Here is a 12220-nt window from a genome sequence, read left to right as displayed (position 1 = left end):
TTCAGTCATTACACAGAAATTAATGACACGTACAACAAAATTATAAATGAAGAACAAATAGGATGTTGCAAAGGAGCACGAGGATGTAAAGAGCAACTGATAATAGATGCAGAGCTGACATATCAAGCTAAAACTAAACAAAGGTCGCTACACTACGCATACACTGATTACCAAAAAGCTTTTGATAGTGTACCCCACTAATGGTTACTACTAATATTGGAAATATACAAAGTAGATCCTAAATTGATACAGTTCCTAAACATAGTAATGAAAAATTGGAAAACCACACTTAATATACAAACAAATTCAAATAATATCACATCACAGCCAATACAGATTAAGCGTGGAATATACCAAGGAGACTCATTAAGTCCTTTCTGGTTCTGCCTTGCTCTGAACCCACTATCCAACATGCTAAATAATACAAATTATGGATACAATATTACTGGAACATACCAACACAAAATCACACATTTGCTATACATGGATGATCTAAAACTACTGGCAGCAACAAATTAACAACTTAACCAATTACTAAAGATAACAGAAGTATTCAGCAATGATATAAATATGGCTTTTGGAACAGATAAATGTAAGAAAAATAGCATAGTCAAGGGAAAACACACTAAACAAGAAGGTTACATATTGGATAACCACAGCAACTGCATAGAGGCGATGGAAAAAACAGATGCCTATAAATATCTAGGATACAGACAAAAAATAGGAATAGATAATATAAATATTAAAGAAGAACTAAAAGAAAAATATAGACAAAGACTAACAAAAATACTGAAAACAGAATTGACAGCAAGAAACAAGACAAAAGCAATAAATACTTATGCTATACCAATATTGACCTACTCATTTGGAGTAGTGAAATGGAGTAACACAGACCTAGAAGCACTCAATACACTTACACGATCACAATGCCACAAATATAGAATACATCACATACATTCAGCAACAGAAAGATTCACATTAAGGAGAAAGGAAGGAGGAAAGGGATTTATCGACATAAAAATCCCACATTATGGACAGGTAGACAATTTAAGAAAATTCTTTCTAGAATCAGCAGAAACTAGAAAATACACAAAGCAATCACTCATATAAATACATTGGCTACACCACTGCAATTTCATAACCATCGAACACATGGCTAAGAAAAGGCAATATATACAGTGAGACGGAAGGATTCATGATTGCAATACAGGATCAAACAAACACCAGATACTACAGTAAGCATATTATTAAAGATCTCAATACCACAACAGATAAATGCAGACTTTGCAAACAACAAATAGAAACAGTAGATCACATCACAAGCGGGTGTACAATACTAGCAAATACAGAATACCCCAGAAGACATGACAATGTAGCAAAAATAATACATCAACAACTTGCCATACAACATAAACTAATAAAACAATACGTTCCCACATACAAGTATGCACCACAAAATGTACTGGAGAATGATGAATACAAATTATACTGGAACAGAATCATTATAACAGATAAAACAACACCACATAACAAACCTGACATCATACTCACCAATAAAAAGAAGAAATTAACACAACTAATCGAAATATCCATACCCAATACAACAAATATACAAAAGAAAACGGGAGAAAAAATTGAAAAATACATCCAACTGGCTGAGGAAGTCAAGGACATGTGGCATCAGGAGAAAGTTGACATTATACCAATTATACTATCAACTACAGGAGTCATACCACACAATATCCATCAGTACATCAATGCAATATAGCTACATCCAAACTTATGTATACAACTACAGAAATCCATAATTATTGATACATGTTCAATCACCCGAAAGTTCCTAAATGCAATATAACATATACCGTACAGTTAAAAGGAAGTCACACTTGATCAAGGTCCGCGTCACTTTCCATTTTTGACCAGACATAACGTCTGAGAAAAGAAAGAAAGAATAATAATAATAATAACCAGACATAATGTCTGAGAAAGGAATGAAATAATAACAATAGTAATGAAAATAATAATGGCTATATTAATAATTATGATAGTGGCATATACAAAAATAATTTATAGGTGTACAAAATAGATTTTCTTGATGTAGTGAGTTCTGGGAAAGGAAATTTAAGATTTAAACCAGCTAAGAATACTGGGAAATGAGGAAGATCTGTTAGGAAAGAATGATGTGCAGGAGTAATGGGTGGATACAGGAGCAATGATAGTCATTAATGTTGATTCAGTGGGTATTTCATTAACTAACTGTCTTCTGAAGCTGGAGATGTTATTCAGGTTGTTATGGGAGGTTGTTATGAAGTCAGGTTTCTGCTTCTGAGAAAGACTTCAAGAAATTGGCTGAATGATAGAGTGAAAAGATTTTGCTGTGATGGAAACAGGTGTTTCTGCCCTGTTGTTCTGACAAGTGTGGTAAGATTGAGAAAGATATGAGGGACAACGTGCACTCATAAGACAGTAGAGAAGACAGAGGGTATGGAAATCTTTGGGCTTGTCTGCACGTAGCCAAGATAGCTGTGCATAATCATGGTGAAATATGATCAAAGATTTGACCATCACAGGTATATCAAACATGGAGATAACTGATGCCTTTTTTGAACATTACAGTTGGGTGCTCAGTCCAGACACTGTCCTTAAATCTATACTACCACAGCATGAGTTTTTGAATCCTCATTATCCCTCAAATATTAGTAAATGTTTTTTTGGTAAGTTCCCTACATTTCATTTTTAACTTACATGGAGAAAAAGTACGACAAAGATCTTTCTTCAGTCCAGTGTACATTAAATAACTAAGGCAGGAGTCCAGATAGAAAATATTATATAATAAAGATAGAATACGATGACCTACAATCAATTTTTTTGATCGTGTTCTAGAAAAAAATTGGGAGAATTTCGTAAGATTTCCATAAAGAGGTTGGAAAAAGGAAACAAAAATATTGGAATCAATTGTCTCGATGACTTTGCTATACATTCGGAAAATGTGTCACCTGCTGCAACACAAATTAATCTTTTAACAGAAAAAACCAATAAGACCAGTTTTAAGAATGTCTGCAGAGAAAATAATTTTTTTTTACAAACATTAAAAAATCATTTCTGAAACTAGATATGAGCCAAATTGCAAAAGTAAAAAAACTTAAATAGCTTGGAGAGCTAATATAAGAAAAATCATTTGGAAAAGTCAGCTATAGAGAAAATGACACACAAAAAAGTGAAGAGTGCATCATATAAGTGAAGATTTTTTACACCAACAAATGCCAGTCTTAAAGATGGAAAGGTAAGGCATTCAAATACAGTAGCGAAGCCATGATGTCCATATGCAAGCGAGTGTCTAGAATTAAAGCATAATGCATATAAATTAGAAATACTACAAAGGAAAATCATTAAGAAAAATATTAGGCTCACAAAGAAACTATGGAAGGTTGAAAAATTACATAGTAATGATGAAATTTATCAAACTGTAGAAAAACTTATAAGAAGTAATGAGAAACAGAAGGCTGATATCTTTTGACATTTTATATCGAATGAAAGACAGTAGATTAACCAAAAAGAATTTCACATGTTCGTGGGACAAGAGGTCAACAACAATTTAGCTGAACAAACAACTGACAGAAAATGTTAAGCAAAAGTGTTGAATATGGAAGGTTTTTCAAGGTAGAAAAGTGAAAAAAAAACTTGTATTTAAGTAGTAAGAAGATCAGATAAAGAAACATAGTTTAACAGACAAAAGAGTACTGGAAGAAAAGGAGAGAACAACAAATAAGGAATTGAAATCAGCATGCGGTCCCTTAGTTGGCCCATCCGAGAAGGAAGGGAAGGGGGGGAGGGAGTCCAATTACTGAAAATAAACAATGGCTCCCCAGAGGGAGGTGAATGATGATTTTTGGATGTGGGGCACTAATAGCAGGATCATCAGCACCCTTATGAAGAGTCAGCATACCATTCTCTACGGGGACGAAGGACGTCCCCCACAGGAGGAGTTGTTTTATAATGCATTAAAGTCCATCTTCCCTCCCCAGCACATCAGCGATGAGGCCAGACAGTTTACAGAATTTCAAAAACTCATCTGACACTGGCGTTAGTGTTGACAAGGATGGTGGGCAGATCTTCCACCAAACTGAGAGATGCCCTGATGTCATTATACAAGTACACATGCCAAGATATGCTGAACCAAAAGTGGCAGATCACAGACTTCACAGAGTGGTAGATCATCCTACTGGAGGAAGAAACAATGTGTTAAAGGGCTATATTTTATGCATAGTCTGGTAAGCAGCACCTTCTTCCATCAGTGTGGCTGAATGGAACCTGCCATGCCTGTGTGATTGCTTTGAGAAAAGGGGTTTGTTGCCCACTACCTCCAACTGTTCAGTCTCCCATTGACAGATGAGACTTCTGTCACATAATGAGATGAAGACGTGCAAGGAGATGGCACACTGACGTTCAACACAAACCTGACATTCTTCTCTGGCTGCTTTGCAGGCTATGTTATTTATCTGTATCCTGATGTGTCCAGGTGTCCATCAAAAGACTCTCTCCTTGCTTCAGTGTTATAACTGTTCTAAGATGTCACACCAGCTGAATCAACTGGTCTAACCCCAATGGATCACTTTTAGTGCATTAAATGAATTAAAACAGACGAGAAAAACTTTACTGACGCCTATGAACCCATTCCAGGGTAGTCATAATTCTGCATCATAATTTGTAAATTGCTCTGGAAGGCTCACTTGGGAAACACTTATCAGGGAAAAGAGCTGAATGACTGAGGGCATTCCCTTGTTGGCATCCATCTGCATAAACAATGATAAAATTGTGGTGCGTACATAAAATTAAAGCAAACAGAACAGTTGCTCAAAGTTGGGGTAGATCCCCCACACAAAATGCAGACAACTGAGGGAACACTGAGATTTTCAGGGCCTTTTGAGCCAGAAGGTTGCACTGACAAATTCAGAGTGACAGTTCACCAGCCTACACACACACACACACACACACACACACACACACACACACACACACACACACACACACACACACACAGAACTGGGTTGGTCTGAAAGGCTCCAGTCAATATCTGAATGCCCTCATAGTGGACATTTTGAGATAGGAAATATGGGCTAATCCATAAAGCATACATCCACAATCTAAGCATGATGTGATAAATACTCTTAAACCTGTACAGGGTGGGAGCTGTCAGCTGTACATGCCTTTTAGTTGAGACGTATCAAAATATTGGAGGATTTGAAGCCCTCTGTTTGTAGATGTTTCAGCTGCTGAAGCCAGGTTAGTTTTGAATCAAGCGGTATGTCTATAAAGGACACATTGTCCTTAAAATTTAAAATAGTGGCCCCCATCTTGAGCTCTGGTGGGTGTACTCTGTGGTGAACATGGTTAAATTTAACATAAATAATGTTTTCAAATGATAAGATAAAACCAGTTTTACTGGCCCAAGTTTCCAGCATTCTTACGGTCAGCTGAAGTCTGACGGCAGAGGAGGTCCCACTGACAGTGATTGCGAACAATGTCATTGAGTACAGTGCCTTGGAGGACCCCATTCTCTTGAAGAAAGTCGTCAGACAGGACATCACAAAAGTGATAGCAAAAGCCCCTGTTCTCTTAAAGGGTGGAATAAGAAGTGGCAGGCACCTATGTAGTTCCCATCCATGAAGTTTTGAAGGATGTTGTATCACCAAGTTGTATGCTATTTCAAGATTAAAAAGAAAAACACCGACTAGAAGGTTGCAGTGAAGGAGGACTACTGCTTTACTGTCTCTAGTAGAAATAAGTTGTCTGCACTTGAAACAGCACAGGGAGTGGAACAAGTGACCTCCAAATTCGAAGAGCTAGATATATATGGTTAACCATATATTTCAGTCTTACTGATACAACTGGTTTAAGGGTACACTCCACTAACTATTAGGGCTGGCGCAATCCTTGCCTGGTCTCCATAAGGTAATGCGTGTTAAATATAAATGTTTTGAGTTCGTTTTCTTCAAACAAAAGTCGTTCTTCAAAAAATAATATAGCTTCCTTCCAAAAGACTGGGTACTGTCCTTCAAACTGGATCTGAATGAACTAAGATAGAAGTTTGCCTTTAGCTCCAGGTCATAGATTATGGAGCATGGCATAATGAATCAGATCCAGATGTGGAACAGTGTCTCTGACTGCAGATAGAGCTGATTCTGAATTCCCACACGGAGAATGGAAGATTGTACACTTCCACATACACATGGAGAAGCAGAACCTCATCTCCGCAGTACTACACAATGTCTGAAACTCAGAAGTTTGTCCAACTGATGTAGTGACGGTAGGAAACTGTTCAGCTGAAACCTGAGCCTGTAGTGGAAGTGGACAGTTTAAAGAAGTTGGGAATTTCTTTTGGAAGTTTATCTTCCGCTCTTTTTATCACTCGCCTCGCTTGTGCTCTCACAGACCTGAAGGCACAAAGGTTTTCTGTAGTTGGATGGAGTTGCATTAATTTATGCAAAGCTCTGCACCTGGCTCTGATTGCTGAGTGACATTCTTCATTCCACCAAGGCAGAGATTGGTGTTAGAGGTGGTTGCCAGCACAGGGAGTGGAATCAGCAGCAGCTCCTTGGATCACACGGGTGACATAGTCCACCATCTCCTGAGCAAATTCTTATTATTTGAGGACAGTCTGCTGACTGTATCACAACCAATGTACATCTGATACATCTATCTTTCCAATCTCCTACAGACCAATGTCTGAGTCAGTAGGTGGATACACACCAAAAATTGGTCACTAGAATGCAAATCTGCAGCCATTTCTGCTGAACTCCGTCTGAAATGGCTGGGGATCAAAAGCAAAGATCACTGGCTAAAAATGACCCTGTGGTTGTATAAAAGTGTGTTATCTGACCTTAGTTCAAAAGGCAGATGCAGTTTAAATGGGCGAGATGCTCAATAATTCGATGCCTTGAACGAGTGATAGTTGTGCCCCACAGCACACTGTTGTGCACTTAAGTCACCCATGAGTAGGAATGGAGTGTCCGGAAGAGTTCTGTCATTGCATCTGCATCCAATGGATTGTCAACATGCTGTGATCTGAACTGGTGCGAGAACTAACAGTGCATGTGAGAGCCATCAATAAGCGAGAGCTGTCCTCCTCCTCCTCCCCCCTCAGTATTGGTGATTTACCTGTGAGATCAGGGAGAACATTACACAGTGCCCAATTCTCCAGTTCCTCCATCCTTGGGCATAAAAATCACCACTGAAAAGGAAGAGTGCTTGCCAATCAAATTGTTTTGCCACCACTTTCTTCAATTTCGAACGACGTTTTGTGTGACATTCTCCCTTATTTATGGGAGGAGATGGCTGCATTGGCACATGGGATGGCTTAGAGGAAGTCTCATGGTATGCAGTAGTATGTGGCCGAGGTTCGAAGTCCATCCCTCACTGACTGCTTCCTATTAGTTTCAGGATCAAGTGTAGCGCCCCCACTTGGCAACTGGGTTCTTCAGCACTGATGCAAAAGAAGTAGCAAACACCAGAGGTTGCATAGCTCTGAAAGCTACTTTAGCTTCACGATAAAGAGTGCATTTCATAAATTTCAACTCCCTAATTTTCCTTTCCTAGTCATAAACACCACACTACCTGCTCCATACTGGGCGATTCCTGGAATAGCTTATATATTTCAGAGGAAATGTCCAGTTCATGAGCTGAGGCTCCACAATTTCAACACACAGCCCTCCTGTTACATGCCATAGAGGTATGACCAAATCTTTGAAATTTGAGGCATGATATTGTGTTGGGAACAATTGGTCAAACCTTAAGACAGATATAGCCTGCAAGAAGATGTTCAGGTAATTTAGCAGTGCTGAAGAACAGACTAAATATTGCAGTTTTTTCTGCTGTATCATTGGCTCTCCTCATAGTTCTGTATTTCTGTGACAACCATATTTTGCCGTACTTCACATATCTCCTCAGTGCCCATCTCCACTAATCAAAGCAGGTAACCACACTTTTACAAAAATTACCGGTGTTCTGCGAATCACCCAAAGGCCTTGCATCCCAGAAGCTTAAGACATGGCAGTTTCAACTAGAAGTGTTCCACTACGAAGTTGTTTAATGCTTTTTAAGGACCCAGCAATAACATCCAACACCTTGTGAATACAGAAACTGGATACCTTCTCAAAATTTCTCTCTGTTCTCTTGGTTATAATGAAAGTGTTATGACAGACTAATGACCTGTCACTGTACCTTGCGACTTCTTCGGCAGACTGATCAACCAAGCTCTCTTTGTTGGGATGGTGTATAGACTACATAATGGGACAGCCATCCCATCAGAGGTAGAGTGAACTGAGGTCGCTCCATAGAGATCCCATGAGCCCCTAGGGAAACAAATGTCAGCCCAGGAATCCTTATACAACTGGGGGCTTGCACATGCCCCAGAGGTTACCCTCTGTTTCACGTCAACGGCCATGCAACCCATCAGCACGTTGCAAACCTTGAGAGGATGAAGAGTTTTCATAGAGCCGACCCCGGGAGAGGGGGAGTGGGGAGGGGGAGAGGGGTGGGGAGAGGAGGGACAGAGGGGAGAGGAGGGACAGAGGGGAGATGAGGGACAGAGGGGAGAGGAGGGACAGAGGGGGAGGGGAGGGGAGAGGAGGGACAGAGGGGGAGAGGAGGGACAGAGGGGAGGGGAGGGGGAGAGGAGGGACAGAGGGGAGAGGAGGGACAGAGGGGAGAGGAGGGACAGAGGGGAGGGGAGAGGAGGGGCAGAGGGGAGGTGGAGAGTGGAGGGGAGGGGAGTGGAGGGTAGAGGGGAGGGGGGAGAGAGTAGTGGAGGGGCGAGGGGAGGGGAGAGAGTAGTGGAGGGGCGAGGGGAGGGGAGAGGGTAGTGGAGGGGAGAGGGTAGTGGAGGGGAGAGGGGAGGGGGAGAGAGAGGGTGAGAGGAGGGAGAGGGGGGAGAGAGGGTGAGAGGGGGGGAGAGAGGGTGAGAGGGGGGAGAGAGGGTGAGAGGGGGGAGAGGGGGGGGAGAGGGGGGGAGAGGGGGGAGAGGGGGGAGAGAGGGGGAGAGGGGGGAGAGAGGGGAGAGAGGGGAGAGGGGGAGAGAGGGGGAGAGAGGGGGAGAGAGGGGGGGAGGGGGAGAGAGGGGGGAGGGGGAGAGAGGGGGAGAGAGGGGGGAGGGGGGAGAGAGGGGGGAGAGGGGGGAGAGAGGGGGAGGGGGAGAGAGGGGGGAGAGGGGGGGAGAGAGGGGGAGGGGGAGAGAGGGGGGGAGGGGGGAGAGGGGGGAGGGGGAGAGAGGGGGGAGAGAGGGGGAGGGGGGAGAGAGGGGGAGAGAGGGGAGGGGGAGAGAGGGGGAGAGAGGGGAGGGGGAGAGAGAGGGGAGGGGGAGAGAGGGGAGGGGGGAGAGAGGGGGAGGGGGAGAGATGGGGAGGGGGAGAGGGGGGAGGGGAGGGGGAGAGAGGGGGAGGGGGGAGGGGAGGGGGAGAGAGGGGGAGGGGGAGAGGGGGGGAGGGGAGGGGGAGAGAGGGGGGAGGGGGGAGGGGAGGGGGAGAGAGGGGGAGGGGGAGAGGGGGGAGGGGAGGGGGGGGAGAGAGGGGGGAGGGGGAGAGGAGAGAGGGGGGAGGGGGAGAGGAGGGAGGGGGGAAGGGAGGGGGAGAGGGGGAGAAAGAGGGAGGGAGAGGGGGAGAGAGAGGGAGAGGGGTGAGAGAGGGAGAGGGGGGGGAGAGAGGGCTGGAGAGGGGGGAGAGGGGGAAGAGAGGGAAGAGAGAGGGAGGCGAGAAGGAAGAGAGGGAAGAGAGAGGGAGGCGAGAAGGAAGAGGGGGAAGAGAGGGAATAGAGAGGGAGGCGAGAAGGAAGAGGGGGAAGAGAGGGAAGAGAGGGGGAGGGAAGAGGGGGAAGCGAGGGAAGAGAGGGGGAGGGGAGAGGGGGGGAGGGAAGAGGGGGAAGAGAGGGGGAGGGAAGAGGGGGAAGAGAGGGGGAGGGGAGAGGGGGGAAGAGAGGGGGAGGGGAGAGGGGGGAGAGAGGGGGAGAGAGAGGGAGAGAGGGGGGAGAGAGGGGGGAGAAAGGGGGGAGAAAGGGGGAGAGAGGGAGGAGAAGGAGGGGAGAGAGGGGGAGGGGGAGAGAGGGGGAGAGGCGGGAGAGAGGGGGGAGAGAAGAGAAAGCAGAGGAGGAGGGAGGGGAAGAGTGGGGGGGTGAAGGGAAAGGAGAAGGTTTGGAATAGCTTTGTGTGTGTGTGTGTGTGTGTGTGTGTGTGTGTGTGTGTGTGTGATCAACTGTTTGCTCCCTGCTGGAACTTCTGAGCAGCTTAGTTATCATTTTAGTCAGTAAAAATTTCACCTTTGAGGAGCAGACATACAAACAAAGCATTACACGCGTGAAAAGTGGCCACCTCTTGTGTGAACCTTCAGTATGACATACACTGCATTTTTAAATTAATGGAGCACTGTCAAACCATGAAACATATCCTGTCACCTGTTTGTTAACTGAAGCCATCCAGAGTGATGTCTGTTTTTTTTAACTTCATGTAATTGTAAAAAATGTCATCATCTTAAATTACAGAAGAATGTACAAGAAGTCAGAACCTGAGTTTTATTTTACTTAGGAATAAATTTTGTTTTGTTTGCTTATGGCAAAATAAATGTGGGAAGCAATAGTTTCCTTACAAATTGTTTTTGCAATGTTGAGAAATGTGGTTTTGAAAGAGACATGCATCCTTATTATTAATGAACGCGTCCACACAAAACAGTATGTAATTTATGAGTGTGATGATACTCTCACAAAATGTAATGTACGCAGTGTAAGAACACACATCACTCACTTGTACTTCAAAGGCACAGACACACAAATAAGGGATTATAAATCAAGCATAATAAAATAATATATCTACCATCACTGAAGTGCAGAGAGGTGGTTCCTGCTGGATAGAATCAAGATTTCTTGCAGGATATAACAGCGTATTTTTCCCAACTTGCCGTACCCTTAGGATGAATTCTTCATGTAATGTTTGTAGCATAGCGTTCAAACTTGAAAATCCTAATTCTTCTTCATTCAAATCTTCTGAAAAATATAACTGCAACAAAGTACAATTGTTGGATCCAATTAGTCACGAAAAACTCTTCCTTTTTAAGTCCAGCTGTAAGAAATTATGAATCACACTGAACAGTACTAAATCAGTTTAAAACTACTATGCTTGATGTACGTTGTGCCCTCCGATTTCTTCTACACCGACTGTGATGAAATGGAGGAGAGAGAGGAGGGGGAAGGTGAGAAGGATGGGGAGGTGAATGGGAGGAGGAGGGAGCAGATAGGGGAAGGGAGGGGAGGAGATGAGAGAGGAAGGAGGGGAGGAGAGGAAGGAGGGGGAGGAGAGGAAGGAGGGGAGGAGGGGAGGAGAGGAAGGACGGGAGGAGTGGAGGGCAAAGAGGGAGGGGGGGAGGAGAGGAGGAAGGGAAGTAGGGAGGGGAGGAGAGTAGGGAGGGGAGGAGAGTAGGGAGGGAAAGAGGGAATAGGAAAGGAGAGGAAGGGGTGGGAAGGCGTGGGTTACAGGGGCGAGGGAGGTGTGGGGTACAGGGGAGGGAAGGGAGAGGAGGCAGGGCAGGGGAGAGGAGGCAGGGCAGGGGAGAGGAGGCAGGGCAGGGGAGAGGAGGCAGGGCAGGGGAGAGGAGGCAGGGCAGGGGAGAGGAGGCAGGGCAGGGGAGAGGAGGCAGGGCAGGGGAGAGGAGGCAGGGCAGGGGAGAGGAGGCAGGGCAGGGGAGAGGAGGCAGGGCAGGGGAGAGGAGGCAGGGCAGGGGAGAGGAGGCAGGGCAGGGGAGAGGAGGCAGGGCAGGGGAGAGGAGGGCAGGGCAGGGGAGAGGAGGCAGGGCAGGGGAGAGGAGGCAGGGCAGGGGAGAGGAGGCAGGGCAGGGGAGAGGAGGCAGGGCAGGGGAGAGGAGGCAGGGCAGGGGAGAGGAGGCAGGGCAGGGGAGAGGAGGCAGGGCAGGGGAGAGGAGGGCAGGGCAGGGGAGAGGAAGCAGGGCAGGGCAGGGGAGAGGAAGCAGGGCAGGGCAGGGGAGGCAGGGGGAGGGTAAGGAGGGAAGGGGATGGGAGGTGCATGGGGGATGGGAGGTGCATGGGGGAGGGGGGAGGTGCATGCGGGAGGGGAGGTGCATGCGGGAGGGGAGGTGCATGAGGGAGGGGAGGTGCATGAGGGAGGGGAGGTGCATGAGGGAGGGGAGGTGCATGAGGGAGGGGAGGTGCATGAGGGAGGGGGAGG

The 12220-nt window shown here is 45.4% G+C and overlaps 1 protein-coding gene across 1 annotated transcript in view; it reads right to left on the bottom strand.

Moving 5' to 3' along the window:
• The window catches only part of LOC124775120, a 302473-nt gene that overhangs the window by 155913 nt on the left and 134340 nt on the right, over nucleotides 1–12220 (bottom strand). The window contains exon 10 of the mRNA XM_047249959.1: nucleotides 10856–11038. Coding sequence (XP_047105915.1) covers nucleotides 10856–11038 — 183 coding nt within the window. The remainder of the gene's footprint in view (nucleotides 1–10855; nucleotides 11039–12220) is intronic.

This window comes from Schistocerca piceifrons, chromosome 2 (assembly GCF_021461385.2).
Source record: "Schistocerca piceifrons isolate TAMUIC-IGC-003096 chromosome 2, iqSchPice1.1, whole genome shotgun sequence".
NCBI lineage: Eukaryota > Metazoa > Arthropoda > Insecta > Orthoptera > Acrididae > Schistocerca > Schistocerca piceifrons.
This window is presented reverse-complemented; position numbering and strand designations above follow the sequence as displayed.